At 36.1% G+C, this 17,047-nt stretch overlaps 1 protein-coding gene and 1 long non-coding RNA gene across 3 annotated transcripts in view; both read right to left on the minus strand.

The window, feature by feature from the left end:
* The window catches only part of LOC126767651 (uncharacterized), a 232,017-nt gene that overhangs the window by 148,858 nt on the left and 66,112 nt on the right, over window positions 1-17,047 (minus strand). The window lies entirely within an intron of this gene.
* Window positions 1-17,047, minus strand: part of LOC126767646 (protein tincar) — a 212,095-nt gene that overhangs the window by 39,361 nt on the left and 155,687 nt on the right. For both annotated transcript variants that reach the window (XM_050485122.1, XM_050485123.1), the window contains exon 6: window positions 13,403-13,637. In XM_050485122.1, coding sequence (XP_050341079.1) covers window positions 13,403-13,637 — 235 coding nt within the window. The remainder of the gene's footprint in view (window positions 1-13,402; window positions 13,638-17,047) is intronic.

The following is a 17,047-nucleotide window of genomic DNA, read 5'->3' on the forward strand; positions in this document are numbered from 1 at the left end:
GCGCGCGTCACCAGCCTCACACCTATTATCCTTCACAAACATCGCCCTCTTGCAATCACACTTGCAGGCCAAACTAAGTACTCTTCACTTCACTTTAACGCAGTTCCATTACTTTTGTGCTTTTTCTTAAATTGTGTGTTTCCACTGGTTTTATTATGATTCTTGTTTCTTATTTTTAATGCCATTAACGGTTGCCTGTTGTCTTGATTTTGTGGTGCCCTTTGGCTGCTCACGCTGAAATTGCTGCAGCTTGTTGTAAGCAGGACTACCGCAAGCTGGCTTGGTTGTTTTTGTTATTTGCCTTGCACATCATCTCTCTTTCTGCGTGTGCCAACGCTTAGCTGCTTGTTATACCCGGAATGCGCATACCAATATATTGCCGATGTAATTTCTCCGCGTGACCGGCATACCTATTATAACTGCATGTACATGTGCGTGTGTGTGCATTTTCCTTTCATTGCCACATGCAGCGTGGTACTCGTAAATTGCATGTTTTCTCTTAACATTGCTTATTTCTATTATTTCAGATTTTTTCTCACTTTATGTTTGCTATTGCTTTATTGTACATTCCAGCACACACTTTCCTATGCACAAACACTTATTGATTTGTTTTATTTTTTATTTTTTGTTTTTCTTTTACACTTTCCATGCTGCTTCTTTATATTTCCGGCTTCAAGTTATCCGGCAGCTGCATATTTTTCATTCATATTGGATTCAAATCAATAAAACCGTGGGCATAACTCTTTCGTTAACAGATAGGACAACGGCCTTTAACCCTTGCGTTGCAATTGCGGCACGAGAGCCGTAAAACTTTGATTATGGTAAAGATACGTCGCAAGATAAAAACTTATTATTTTTGCTGTTAGAAAGAGAGAGAGAGACACAGATAGAGAGTAATGAGCAAGAAATATCTAGTGTCGTGACTAACCCTTGTGTTGCAACTGGGGCATGGGAGCCCCAAAGTGATTTGAACGGATACCGAAAAGATAAATAAAATATTACTTTTGCTGCTAGAGAGAGGGAGAGTGAGTGATGAGCTAGATAAATCTGTTGTCGTGAACATATGAGCTCTATCCTCTTAAAGATTTACTAATTTTTGATAAAGGGGTTACTTGGGTTTATGGGTTTCAAAAAATCGAATTTTTTTTTATTGTCATATTACATTCCACAGAACCTTGTCCTAAATATTCAAGTTGGTCCGAGTGATAGTTTCGGAGATACAACCTTTAGAACTTGTGCGCTCGAGGCTAGCTAGGCTAAGTGCGCCGTATTTAAACGAGTTTTTTTCGAAACTGTGTTTTTGAAGTCGGTTCGCAAGATTTCTCGAGAACTACTCAACCGCTCTTCATGAAATTTTAAACAGGTCTTTCTGATACAATTCTTAAAGACTTGGACGAATGATTTTTTTGTCGATTACAATTATTTGAAAAAAAATGTTGCGAAATTTTCGCTGAAAATTTGATTTTTTTTTTGTAAAAATGTCTGCCAAAAATCCAATTTTCAGTTGTTTTCTTCGTTCAAGTTCTAAGTTAAGGTTTTAACTAAAACACGTATTTTTTCACTTTAGATGTTCCTGTAAGGAGTTATCTTGCCAACGCGGACGCATCTTTTTTCCGAGGGCTCTCCCGAAATGGCGTAGCAATGGACGAGTTTAAAATATTTTTTTTTTTAATTCTCATAAAATATTTATTTTTTTATGTGAGAAAATATTTTTTGAAAAAAGCTGTTTTCAACCCGAAAAAATCCATTTAATCCCTCCAACAATCTGTCAAAATAGAGCTAACTGCTGCTTTGAGCTGATCGAAGTTGAATCTAAACATGTTTTTGTTCGAATGTCTAAACGTGTCTTTCAAGGAATGATCGTTACTTAATGGTACATTTAAAAAAATTCAGTTCCTTCGGCTATGTGTACTCACATTTAACACAAATCAGTTAGACATAAGGAATAAGAAAAAGTAATAGAGAAATAAATTTTATGACTGCCCTATCAGCCCACACAGCTCAAGTGAAATCGAGTTGCATAGGAAAGATCCCCTGCCAAAAATGTTTCAAAAACAATGATAATCCAGATAAAATAAAGAAGCTTAATATTACTTTTGATTTTATATAGAAAAAGCATATTTATATTAAAAAAAAACTGTTTTTGAATGAAATCATATGTAATTCACAATGTTTAATGCAAATCCAAGGGTTAACACGCGCCCACCGACGACCAGCCAGCAACGCACACCGGTCATAGTCAGCCGTTCGGCTAACCACTGCATTCTTTCAAGTTAAATCAATTTCTGACTTCACCGCCTGCTTGCTAAAACTCATATTTTATTTTTCACACAAGCATTTACTCTTGTTTATGCATTTCACATTTTTATGATTCGAAATACCGCCCAAGTTGCATACCACCAAATGGTTTACTTCCTTTTCTTTTTCGCTGCTCCGACAATTTTACTTCATTTTCAGTTTAATACCTTTTCATCATTAAATCGTGCGCAAATCCCATATAATATGGGTAAAACTTCCGCCAAAGCTCTCAGTGCAGCAACCGCCACAGCTGGTACCCGACTACTTGTGCGACTTTTTTTCTCGCCTGCTCTAGCAAGTCTAGCGATTTCAACCGTTAACTTTGAGTGGCACTTTTTGAGCGCTACTTGTCGCTCCGAACGACAAGTGAAAATATTCAATTTGCTTTAATATGAGTACATAATAAAATCCATTGAAATTTATGTACTACAAGTAGTGCTTGCAGACTTAAAATTTATTTTATGAATTGCGGATGATAAAATAAATGCACTTGGAAAATATCGTTTCGCTTATGGAATCATATAGATTACTAAGTAGTAGTATTAGGTGCCAGGCCACAAAAGCAATGAAATAGTGTACGAGATTGCCAAGAATGGTGATCAACATTGGGAAACCCATGAGTTGTCTATAGGACGATCTGGACAGAAGCATGTTAAAGATAATTAAAGCCCGATGAAACGAGGGACCTGGGTACAGGGGGATGACAGATAGGGATAACTGCAGGAAGTGCCTATGGCAAAGCACCAGAGAAACTATGGTACATGTCATATGCCGTAGTCCCGAATTGGCAAGACTATGCTGTAAACATCTGTGGTCCCCACGGTATGATACACTGGAGGAAATATCGACAATGAGGCCGCAAAGTCTGTTAAAATTCGCGTCAAGCGCAGGCAACCTAAAAGATAACTACTCCACATGGACCTAACAACTGAATTCCATCTGGTATCGCAAAGGACCAAAACTGGTCTATGCGTGGCTTATTGGTCTACCCGATTAACATAATCTAACCTAACCTAACTAATAGACGAAACTTCTCAATTTTTATGGATAGTTACGCAAAACAAATCATTCCAGAAAGCCTGAAAGTTCAAAAGACTGTTGTTGCTATTTGATAAAGTACAGTTTGACATGTTTTACCTTAAAGTGGAGAAAGTGGTAATTAAGAGTATTATTTTGCTTTTAAGAACTTTTTCCCTCTATAGATATCTATCTCCTCAATCTTTACAAGAAATTATTACCTAGAAACATTGATAAACATATATTTATGTAAAAATTAATTTCCAGTTGATCCCTTTTACAATTCATGGCAAAATTACATAAGATGGAGCCCACACATTCTTGCCAAATCACTCAGTTATTAGCTTAATTGCTTTAAGCAAATAATAAATAAAGTTGCACCGCCCATTTAACCCAATCTCAAGCAATTATCGCGCAATTTGAGGACTAACACAAAAACCGAAAATTGTTTGTAATTTCTTTTAATTGTAGACAAGAAGCAAACGACGTGGAAAAACAAAGCTTTGGGAGCGTTTACCCTCACAAGCGACTTAGTGAGCAGGATAAATTGTAAAGGCACGTCAAGAATTGTCTATAAACCTCATGAATAATAATAATTTCGGTTTTATATACACGAAAATGCGTTGAACTAAATAAAACGAAAAAAGTTAACAACACAAAAATAAACATAAACAGTAAGAAACCAAACAAAAAGAGCTCAACATTATGAGTAATGAAAAGGCGGTGCAAAACATTAGCCTATCCCCAAAGAAACGATAAGCGAACAAAGTGCGGGCGGGCACAAAAAGGCCGTCAATAATGCAATTGCTTTATGCAGAAGTTGGGTAAAAGGTTGAATAAAACAAAATACTAAGTTGCTTATCTTAACATGCGCATGGCATAACTTATTTAAGCAAAAACGTCGAGACTTCAGTGTTGAGTGTGGCTTAGATACCACTTACTCGTACATACATATATACTAAAGTGCTGAGAGGACAAAGAAACAAGAAAAGAACGTTAACTTCGACTGCACCGAAGCTAGAATATGTTTCAAAAATAAATAAGCTTCCATATGAGTGTTCTAAACTGGGAAATATGTTCAGAGATTATAGCGATGCCTTTGATAAAAATTCATGTCAATCTGGTGAAAATAACGTGTCAAATAAAAAAGTTTTACATACAAGAACTTCATCTTGATCATTCAGTTTGTGTGACCATTGGAGTACGATATCGGCGGTTCCGACAAATGAGCAACTTATTGAAGAGGAAAGGACGTGTTTAAAATTTCAGATCGATATCTTAAAAATTTATGGACTAATTCGCGTATGTAGAGACAGACATACGGACAAGGGTACGAGTAAAAAGACCCAATTAATTTTTATGACGTCTCAGTCGTTTCGTTTCGGGTGTTTCATACATCGGAGCAAACTTGATATGCCCTGTTTAGGTTATAAAAATAACTATTATGAGAACAAATATGATATAGTATGATTGAGCTATAATAGAACTCCAAGTTGCAAAGCATCAAATCATTTTATTGAAAAAGCCGTCGAGAGTCTTTTTAATTTCAAAAGAAGCCTCAACAAAGTTATTTAATTAATTAGAAAGTTTACTGAGTTTCCTTATATAAATATATATTTAGTTTTTCCCCAGTGTTACTAGGTAGAACACAGTGCATTAAAGCTACATATAAATTACATACCTAATTATATTATGTTCCTGCAACGTAGCTTTAAAAAATACTCGCTAAACTACGAATAAACATGTGAAGCAAATTAGAATAAGCTCGTTCGTTTTTCTGAGTTCAGTGAGGTTGGCTCAATACGATCGACAGCACCAACAGAATCCCTAAGTTATACTATTATAGGAGCATTTTGAGGCAAATAAGTCTGTGAGTGAATAAGTTATCAGCGCTTTGGATTGCATGCTTTATCTAGTCGACTTTGGGGCCTAGAACTTTTCTCTTGTAACCGGAATAATTCTTTCGTTTCATGAATATTGACATACCCTGATAACCTTGATAAATTCAAATATGCAGTTAGAAGCGTTTGGTCTGAAGATAAATTACTCAAGAAGAAAAAAATAAGAAAAAAGGTGAAAAACGATCAAAATTTGGGGTAAAATTAAATTATTTTTAAACGCCGCCATTTTATGAATTTATTTATTTATCATAAGTTATTGTACAGTGAATAGTTATTGAGTTTACTAATTTAAGGGGTTACTTGGGTTTCAAAAAAATCGTTTTTTTATTGCCTTATTAAATTCTAAAACATCTCTAGAATATTGTCCTAGATTTTCAAGTTAATCCGAGTGATACTATAGTTTCAGAGATGCAGCCTTGAGAACTTGTGCGAAGTCGGTTGACAAGATTTCTTCAGAACTACTCAACCCATCTTCATGAAGTTTTACACAGGTCTTTGAGATACGATTCTTAAAGACTTGGATTTTTTTCGATTACAACTAATTGGAAAAAAAATTTCGCGATTTTTCTTGTAAAAATGTCTGCCAAAAATCCAATTTTCAGTTGTTTTCTTCGTCCATGTTTCAGTTTCAGTTTTTTTCTTCGTCCATTCGTTTCTATCTTAGGGTTTTAACACGTATTTTTTCACTTTAGATGATCCTGTAAGGAGTTATCCTGCCAACGCGGTTTCATCATTTTTTCTAGGGGTCACCGGAAGTGGCGTCGGAATGGTCGAGTTTAAGACATTTTTTTCCAAAAATTTCAGATTTTTTTAGTTAATAAGTAGTGTATATTTGTAACAATAAAAAATTCTTATAATATATTTAATATGAGAAAAAAATTGTTGAAAAAAAGCTGTTTTTTACTCGAGGAGACCCATGTAACCCCTTAACGGACTCTTGATGATCTCGAAAACGAATTATTTGATAGAAAGAATACCGACAAATATTCAATGCAAAGAAAAAGGAGTTCGGATCATCAAACCCTATATTTTTCTCTAAATTTATTACTATTAAATATTGGGTGTATCTGAAACAAAAACACAAAAAAAAATACAAAATATTTCTATAAGCTTTACTTTTATTAAAAAAAAAGCAATAAAACAAAGCACGAAAAGTGGTGAACCGCAAATAATTGGAGCATGGAACTTAAACGCTTCTCAAAACAAAACACTAATAGCAGGTTAGCTATTAAGTCAGAGAAAAGAGTAAACCAAAATATTAAATGGTAAAAACAAGGAGAATGAAGAAACCGGATATTTGAAATCAAAGCCAGCAAGAAAACACTACCGCTTCAAAACTTTGTGGCGAGGAAGTAAGAGAGCAGCAACTGAGAAAGAAATGTCGAAAATGTGGAAACCTAACGAATTGAAATCAAGTGTGCCACTAAAATTAAGCAGCAGTCAGAAAGCAGCAAGGAATGGAAAAAATATTTAAGCAACTAAAAGCAAAAAAAAAAAACATAAGAAGCTTTAACTATTAGAGGGTTAAATGTAAAGAGCGAACTGTTAAGAGCGACGCTGGCAAATGGCACGGAAAACCGTCAAATCGCTATGGATCAGCACAAAACAAAGAAAAAAGCCGCATGTTGAATTAACAAGGATAAGAAAAGGAGTAAAGTGATAGGGTGACAAGCCAACAAAGGAAATAACGCACACACACACATATTCAAATACTTACATACATATACATAAATTCTTTTGCCAGTGTATGTAATTGACAACAGAGCGTCAAGCTGTAGAAGACGAGACGTTGAATATTTGGAGAAATTCCTAAACTGTCACACACACATACATACATACATATGTATATGTGTGTGCTAGGTATATTTGGCTTATTGCTTAAGAAAATCGCAAAAGCAACGCTGCTGTGCGGCTGACGCAGGTCGTGGCAACCGGAGAAAAGTTAAATGTGTGCGCGAACAAACTCGTTAAGTCTTTAGCATGAATAATGATAAGAGTTTTATTATATTTGCACAAGCTCAGGCTGTACTGCATAAACTGCGGTGCGTCTCCCCCGCCGCGCAACACCTACACCGCCTTAATTTGCCGTAAAGTGCTTGCTTTTCTGCTGGAATTTTAGAAAATCTTTGTGATTTCCTGAGTTTCTTTGCATTTTAGGCGCTACGCTTTCCTGCGTATGTATGTATATGAGTGCGCTTGTATGTATGTGTGTGTGTGTTTGTGTGCTACTAATGTTGGCATAACTGTTTTATGTCTACTAAACGACGTTTTTCCCATTACGCTGTGCTGCTTTCGCTGAAAATGGGCCAAAATTAATTATTTATTACTGCTTCAATGGCTGAAGTGGGCACTTAATTTGTTATTTTCTTCCTCCATGAACAAGCATTCGTTCGTTTAACTGCAGTTGAGTGTCTTCTTTAAGTGGTGTTTCTTCAATTTGATTATTGGCTCATAAACTTAATGGATTTGGGAAATCTAAAGTGGCTAAAGACGATGCATAGTCAATGGGATAATGCATTTTAATCTGCGTGTATCTATACATACATATATAAGATTAGTGGTCAAGAATGTTATACTTGACTCATTTGAAGAGGAAAGATCGTGAATTTGGTTAGAATAACTAGTATTCAAAGCCGTATGCCTTAGAAACCTCAAACAGCAGAAGCAAACAAATATTTTTTTATTTAATTTATTGCTTTGTTTTGTTTACAGTAACTTGTAATATTCATGTCGCCCAAAAAATTGAAATTAAACCGCTAACATTTTCGCGCGATTATTTTCCACAAATTTCGACGTCGATAAACTCAGAAACGGAGCATAGATGAACTTAATTCAATTTTTGACGATAAAGCTCCATCAAGCATAAAGGTACGGTGAATTCAATAAAGGTCGTAGATCACTCCAATACGAATTTCGTGAAGGACACGCAAATCAGTTTTTGTTTTGTTTTGTGAAACTATTGATGCTGTGCGCATATCGATATTGAAAGAACGTCATGAGATCTATCGTGAGAATGAGATAACTATTGACATTTGTGGTATTAGCATTAATATTGCATGAACATTTGACCGTAAAAAAATTTATTTACGTTGAAGCTCTCACAATTTGTCCATCGATCAAAAAAAAAGAAACGCTCGTGTCGATTGGTCGAGAGAAATGTAAAAGAATACGATAGCGTACATCGAAACATGTCTATGACAACGTGACAGAGATTGAATTTGCGCATATGCCCCAGAAAGTAAGCAGCAGCAGTCGACTTTAAGTGTGTTTCCAAATGAGCTGAATCCAACCAAAGTGGTTCACGACAGACGCACTTCCAAGCAAATGGTAGCCTGTTTTTTTTGGAAAAACTGGACGTGTCACAACTGTCTTGTTGAAACCAAATTCGCCGAGATCACGAGCTTCAATTTCAGGCATCAAATAGTCGGTTATCATGGTGCGATAACCGACGCCATAGACGGTTACGTTCTCAACGACATCATTTTTGAAGAAATATAGACCGATGATTCCACCGGCCCACAAGCTGAACCAAACTGTTTTTTCCGGATGAAATTACAGTTTTGGAATCTCTTCTGGTTGCTCTTCGTCCCAAATGTGGCAATTTTGTTTGTTTACATACTTATTGAGCCAGAAATATGCCTCATCGCTGAACAAAATTTGGCGCGAAAACGTCGGAACTTCTTGGAACTTTTCAAGAACCCAAAGAACGAAGCGATGTCGCTTGGGAAGGTCGAGCGGCTTCTTGCACAAGCTATATTTTGTGCGCTTTCAATTTAAGATGCCGTCGTCAAATGCGTAAAGTTGTTCCATACGTCAGTCCGAGTTGCGGCAAACGGCGCCAAATCGACTCTAAATGGTCTTCGTGTACACTCTCAGCTACGGCTGTTAACTTGTCATCTCTTCGTGCTGAACGTGGTCTATTCGGTCGAATACTATACAATAATGAATGCTGGGTCTCAAGATGGATGATGTTGTACGCTCAGCAGGCCGATTATGTCAACCATAAGTTGAGTGAAATGCGCAAATCAAATTCTTTAGAGAACGTTATTTTTTGTAATAAACTTGAAAACGTTGCTGAGACGTAAGTCTTTTCATGAGGAGAAGCCAAACTATACTGAACATTACAACTTGACATGACTCACGTACGATCTGTCAAAAAAATGTTATTGAAAAAAGTACCTCTACTTGGATCACCCGTTATATATATCATTTTATTTAAAATTGTAATCATTTAAATTTATTATATTGCATATTTGAAGTATGAAAACAAATTCTATTAGCGCCACAACAATTTTCTGGACGCTTGATCGATAAATATTCAAACAATTGAATTTACAAGCGAGCGATCAAAGCAAACCACAATTTGGCGCTTCACTGGCTGCTAATTTCATTGTCGTTTTTTAACTTCGTGGCAGTGTTATAAATCAATTGGCTAATCAAATTAGGAGGCGGGGAAATGGTGTGATGATAGTGTGATTACCACATCGGTGGTTGATGGTTTCAATTGCAGTTGTGATTAAAAAGAAGAAAAATATTATTGAAAATATTGGCGACCAATGGATTTTAATCAATGACCCCGTGTAGGTCAGCAACAATATGCTCAACAAAAATCGAATAACAACGTCGGCCAAACATCCAGCAATAGCAATTCAAGCATTTTATTAATATTATCAAATTCACTTTTACATAAAATTGCATTTCAATATTAAATCTGCTGATATTTTGTAAAAATATGCAAGCATTAACTGACAGCTCGTAATTGAAATGAAAGGTATTTGCTAGTAAATTTGATTTAATAGAGTGTATAAGCCAAAGCCAAGCCAACAAACGCACATGAATAGCGGCAAGGCAAAAAATAAAGAATAATTAAAATTAATTATTTAAGCCGCGCAAAACGTACAACAATCTGGCAACAATAATATTCATGTTAAATCGACGTTAAAGAGTACACAATATCACAAAAATTATGAGAAAAGCGCCATCGCGGTTCACAAACAAAACTGCTAAAGTCGTGTCGAGACACAAATACTATAATTTTGCCACAAGATGTAATGCTCACAAGCAAAGGAAACACATACACACATAGTTAGATAAACCGTAATGGCAGCAGTGGCACTTTTGAGTTACCGAAATTAAAGCATTTGGAATTAAAAAGTAAATGTTTGCCTCTAAACTGCGCAACATCGAGTTTTGCTTTTATGCTTGGTGTGCAGAAAATTAAAAAAAAAAAATTATGAATAAAAAACTAAAAAAACGTTAACACTGCACTGAGGCTATTATAAACTTCACAGGTGCATTTCTTAGAGCAGAGAAAGGTATAAAAAGATATTCATCTTAAGTATAATCGGTCAATGCGTCAAATTTCAGATCAATATCTCAAAAACTGCAGGACTAGGTCGCATATATACACTTAAAGAGTTTCCATCATTTCCTTTTAAATATTACAAACTATATCCCTTTCAGGGTATAACAATAATTATAATTATAACAAGAGGAAGCCACAACCGCAATTGCAATACGCAATAAATAAATTTATTATCGACCGGAAAGCACATACCCTTGCACATACAGTCAAAAGCGAGTTTAATTAAAATGCTATTAAAATTACCGAACAATTGATGAAGCGAATAAAAGTGCAAAAATTATACACAATTCATTTCAATTTAAAAAGAATTAAATATTGAACTACTGAAGGCGCTTAAATGCATACACTGTGAGTATCTATCACGCTTTCGCATGTTTAACATTAAAGTTTGATTTTTAGCAAATATTTTTTTTTTTAAAGGAAGCAAAGTTTATGATATGTTTGGTTCATATTATGTGTGATGCTTCATTATCACTTTGTTTTTGGAAATTCTCAAAGACACAAAAAGTTTCCTCTCTCATATGCAAAATATTATAAGATAAACCACCTAGTATTAGATGGTCATGATTGGGCTTGGAAAAGTAAGAATATGAAGTTACGGTCGCACCACGTTAAGCCTACACTGAACTACTAATGGTATTGGAGGACTAGTTAGAATTGAGGATAGAATTGCGGCAGATGTCAATATAAAAGACAGTCTGCATAAGCATCTAGTAACTTTTGTGGAAGATTTGGGTGCAGGTGTTTCAGACATCGTTTTCCCAACAGGACAATGATCCGAAGCACACGGCGCGGAAAACTAAAAACTGGTTTCAAAACAATGGATTTGCCCAATAGGCCACCACAGTAAAGAGATTTGCGGGATTTGAGGGTAAAACTATCCAGCTTAATGAATTATGGAACCAGGTAAAAATGCGTTGCGTTCTGTTGCACCAGAAACCTGTGAAACACTAGTTGATAATATGCCGAGAGGCATAAAAGCAGTCATTTGATGCCAAAGAAGACTATACAAAATATTAATATGTGTCATTTTCTAAAGAAATATTTGCTTAGACACAAAATTAATCACAATGCACTGCTTTGATTTTTTCCCCTAACTGCTTTAAACCCAGTTGATGACGATGGAGGAGACGCTCCATTGCCCGACCATAAAAAAGTTCGAATAGCAATTACCCGTCTGAAGTACAAGAAAGCGGCTTTGGCCGAGGGATTGCCGTCCGGGCTATTCAAATACGGCGGCGGAGAACTGATAAAGAGCATGCATGCATCAGCTTATTTGTGTATAAGTCCTGACGATTGGAATTTAGGTGTGCTCTGTCCAATCCTTCAAAAGAGACCCTACAATATGCGTCAACTATCGTGGGATAAACCTCCTCAACATCGCATATAAAGCTCTATCGAGCGTATGGTGTGAAAGATTAAAGCCGTCACCAACTGATTGAACCTTATCAGTGTAGCTGTAGGCCTGGAAACTCAACAACTGATCAGATATTTACCATGCGCCAAATCTTGGAAAGGATTCGTGAAAAGAGGGTCGACGCACACCACCTCTTCGTCGATTTCAAAGCTGCTTTTGACAGCACGAAAAGGAGCTGCCTTTATGCCGCTATGTCTGAATTTGGTATCCCCGCAAAACTTGAGCAATACCAAAAGCTCCGTCGAGATCGGGAAAGACCGCTCCGAGCGGTTCGATAACAAACGAGGTTACAGATTCCCTTTCGTGCGTCTTTTTCAATATACTGCTGGAGAAAGTAATTCGAGGTATGCAACCTTAATCCAGCAGATACAATCTTCTATAAGAGTGTACAGCTGCTGGCGTACGCCGATCATATTAATATTATTGGCCACAACCACCGTGCCGTTAGTTTTGTTAGACTGGATAAGGAGCGAAGCAAATGACTCTGGTAGTGAACGAGGGCAAGACGAAATATTTCCTGTCATCAAATAAACAACATAAGATAATTCCTCCAGCTCTTAAAGTATTCGACACAGTACCGGCAGGGTGAAGCAGAGGAAGAGGAAGACCTCCACTTCGTTGGAAAGACCAGGGGGAGAAGGTCCTGGATACACTTGGAATCTGCAATACGCACCAAACGGCAAAAAGGAAGAGCGACTGGAGCGCTGTTGTGAACTCGGCTATAACCGCGTAAGCGGTGTCTACGCCCATAAGGCAGAAGAATAAATACCTTAAGCGTGATCAAATATGTAATTCACAGCACATACACATTTATATGAGACGAGTATTACCGACTGTTGCCGATGTGGTAGCAGTTATGATAGCTTTTGGACTAACAGAAAGAAAGATCAGAAAATATTATAATGAATGTATGGGAATGTGGGGAAGGTATACTATATACTAATATTTTTTGTGTACTCATATAATCTCATTATACTAAGCATAATCTATATTTTTAATCATAAGCCCATGATAAAGTATCTAAACAGGCAGTTATTTGGAACCACGTAGGTTTATCGCCCGTATTTCTAACATATTCAGTATATTGTATCTATGTTGCTTTAAAGGCATTTTTGAAAGAATTTCACGCCTTCTCATTTCCCTTGACAACCTATGCATGCAGAGCACATATGTAGATATAGATGTATCTATAGTGTCCGCATAAGTTCGTATGTGCCTATATTAGCTAAACAAATCAGTTGGCCGGATAGTCCGTCTACCTGTCACCTATATACCACCAATCACCAGTCAACAGTCAACAGTCGTTGACGTGACAACATTTACACTTTGGTTTTGGGGGTTTTGGTTTTTGGCTTCGTTTGATTTGAGCGGCGTTGTGCCGAAGTTGGTTAGTTGTGTAATTACCTCTTGGCAGTAGTCCGTTTTCAATTATTCTAGCCTCCAAGAGCAGACGCGGCAACAGCAAACACACAGCGATCACGATGTGTACAAAAGCCGATGTTGGGCCGCCATGTGTCCACAGTGCGCGTAGAGTACCACCGCGTGCCTCCTCCTCTAGTCCGTCATGTGGTGACATGGAGCAGCGGCGCTCTTTCGAACCAGTCGCCAATTTGATGCCATCGTTAGCCAAGTTGCCCACCTGAAATTGAACAAACACAAAGAAATATGTAATTAAAACTGCTACATACAAAGTGGTGGGCGTAAAAGTCTATACTCCTACACATATGCACATATAACACATGTATATATTTCTGTAAATGTAGGTGTGAGCGATTGAGCCACTCTAGTAGAAGAAGTTGTTGACACTTCGGCTGAAAGCCCAGCGCCAAAGTATTAAAATTGCATAATAAAGCTGTCGACCACGTGCAGTATGCGCATGTGAGTGTGTAAAACGTTCCTTACCTTTACACTTGCAACGCTGTGCAACGCTGTGCGCTTGGTCATTTATGCTTTATAAAGAAGTGTTTGCTCTGCTGTACACACTGACTGCCATTATTGTGTGATATTGAAAAAATTTGTAATTCATATTCATTTCGATCAAGACCAACGAGAGTAATAATGCAAAGTTTGTCGGTTTAAAGGTTTCGGATTTGGAAGAAAATGAAGTAGAAAACAAAACAGTATGATTTTAGATCCACGTTTTTTAACAAATTGCCAAGAAAAAATTAGTTGAAATCCAAAAAAGCTTCGATCAATCACGCGGCCATCCTATTTAGATGAACTGTGAAAATTTTCAATGAGATCGCTTCACTAGTTTCTGAGAAATCATGACCACCATCTGTGAAAAATATGTTTCGAGAAAAACACGATCAAAGATTAAAGTAGACGACCGGTCTAGCCTGTTAGGCCGCTCTCCCAAAGGTTCTATCTCCATCACTTATGGGGTCACATGAGCTTACGGGTTTCAAAAATTCGAAAAAATTTTATTTTCTTATTAAATTCTACAACACCTCTAGAATATTGTTCTAAATTTTTAAGTTGATCCGAGTAATAGTTTCAGAGATACAGCCTTGAGAACTTGTGCGCTCGAGGCTAGCTAGGTTAAGTCTTTAAACGCGTTTTTTCTCGAAACTGTGTTTTTGAAGTCGGTTGGCAAGATTTCTCGAGAACTACTCAACCGATCTTTATGAAATTTTACACAGTCTTAAAGACTTGGACTTTTTTTTCAATTACAAATTTAAAAAAAAAGTAGCGAAATTTTCATTTTTTTATTGTCTGCCAAAATCCAATTTTCCGTTTTTTCTCCTTCGTCAAAGTTCTAAGTTAAGGTTTTAACTAAAACAATAAAAAACTAAAAAATGGCGTCGCGATGGCCGAGCTTAAAATATTGTTTTCCAAAAATTTCAAAATTTCTTTGTTAATAGTGTATAGTTATTTGTAACAATAAAATATATGTCATTTTTTATATTCATTTTTTTATTTTAGTTCTTGAAAACGGCTGTTTTTTAAACGAGGAAATCCATGTACCCATTTTTCCGTGAAACTTTGAGGAAAAAGACATATCTTATATAGACTAAAAAACAATTAAAAAAAAATGATTTTTTGAAATTTCAAAACCCATGTAACCCTCTAACGCTTAACGTTATGTTTAGCGCTGTTTCGATTTAGCGCTCTTTTATTTCATCCCGGTAATTACCCGAAATCGTACATCTGAATACCTTCATAATCCAACCAATAGACCAAGGCTTTAATGCTTATTACTTCCGGCAAACATTAAAGCAGCCTTTTTTGGAAAGTAATATCGACGAAAAGTTTATGGAAGAACATTTAAGTATGAGCGAAGTCATTGAACACTTTGTCGATATGGGGGAAACTATCAATTTAATCCTGTTTTGATGAGGTAAATTGGAATGGAAGAAAAATATATCAAGAAACTAATGATGAGCTCATGGAATTCTTTGGCAAAAATATTGAGTAATGATTTCGAATAAGCTAAAAAAAAATTTTGATTGATTTAAAAAAGTTAAAAAACTCTATATCAAAAATTATGGGTCAATTTACTGAAAATTATACAAATTTTGATAAGAGTTCAAAAGCAAGACGGGGTCTTATAGATATTTTGTCCAGTTATCAGCAACTTCGAACAGAACGCAAAAGAAAAAAGAAAAGGTTAACTGCATTAGATGCCTTCATGACAAAAATGGAGAAAATTAGAAACACAAAATAGACTGAAGAGATTAATTTTTTTACACGTAACCTAAAATGATTGACTCTGAATGAGCTGGACTCTGACAAATATGGTATACTGTGCCCTGCTAAAAATATCTACCAAAAATCTCACGTGTAATTCTTAGAATTAGCAAATACAAGAATATTCTTAAAATCTAAGTGTAAAAAGGGTTTGAAATGCCAGGCATCGACAAAACTTTGCTGGCTAACTAAAAATATACAAAAAACTATTTATTTTGCTTTTTCAATTTTTTCTACATACCAATATTATATAAAATATTTTGCAACAAACTTGCTTTCATTAAATTAAACTTTTTTATCTGCTAGTTCTTGCACGTGACTTCACACATAACACTAAGCAATTCAATAAAGCACAGCGTCACATACCAAAGGTTTGTATGCTGCGCTAACCTTGCTTTGGCATTTCTTCGAGTGTTAGAAGATGCTCGAGCAGCTGAGAGAAGGAATTAAAACTTTTCCAAATGAGTACGAAGAGGTATTAGAAAACGAAGAAACAAGACGAGTTTGTCGCATTTATTGAAAGTGGAATTCCTTTGCTCAATAGAATACGCTTATATTGGCGGCAAATACCCGTAAACAAGCTGTATGAAGAGGATTGGAAGAGAGGATGCGTTCGCTGTTGGTGTGCGTCAGTATAACAGGAAGGGCAAGATAGATGATATTTAAATCGAAAATAAAGTAAATAAGTTTGTTTAAGCGTACAAAGTATGCGATGAATGCGAACCCAAGTATATTAAAGAATGTGAGCAAAGTAATAAATATTTGCGTTTACATTTTTGAATTTGTGCTGAAATTTTCATCGTCTTTAGTCGGTGCAAAGAGTGAAATGGAATATTATGTCACTTTGAGAGCGTAATTTGCAAGTTTTTATGGGATTCTACAATTGAGCTTGAGATTTCATCCCTACATAGTAGTTCAATTGCGCCTTAAGTTCGAAATTTACCCGCGAGTTTCTACTAGAAACCAAGACAAAAAGATCTGATAAAGTAATGTAATGTAAATGTCAAGTAAAGAAATGTAATGCAATTCTAACGGTTGTATATATCACCTAAAACTAATCCAGATAGATGTAGTGTTAAGTACATATATATAAATGATCAAGATGACGAGAAAAGTTGACTGTCTGTCTGTCCGTCGGTCCATTTGTCCATACGTTCGTCCATGCAAGATGTAACTCGAGTAAGAATTGAGATATCTTGATGAAACTTGGTCCCTTGTTCACAGTAGAAAAGGGCGCCCTTGGACAAACATTTTTGCAAAAGTGGGCGTGGCCCCGCCCTCATATAAGTCGCTAGCAACATTAAATTTTACCTTCGAAATGGTATGAGAGGATTTTATGAGAGCCGGTGTGATATATGG

The sequence above is a fragment of the Bactrocera neohumeralis genome, chromosome 2 (genome assembly GCF_024586455.1).
Source record: "Bactrocera neohumeralis isolate Rockhampton chromosome 2, APGP_CSIRO_Bneo_wtdbg2-racon-allhic-juicebox.fasta_v2, whole genome shotgun sequence".
Classification (NCBI taxonomy): domain Eukaryota; kingdom Metazoa; phylum Arthropoda; class Insecta; order Diptera; family Tephritidae; genus Bactrocera; species Bactrocera neohumeralis.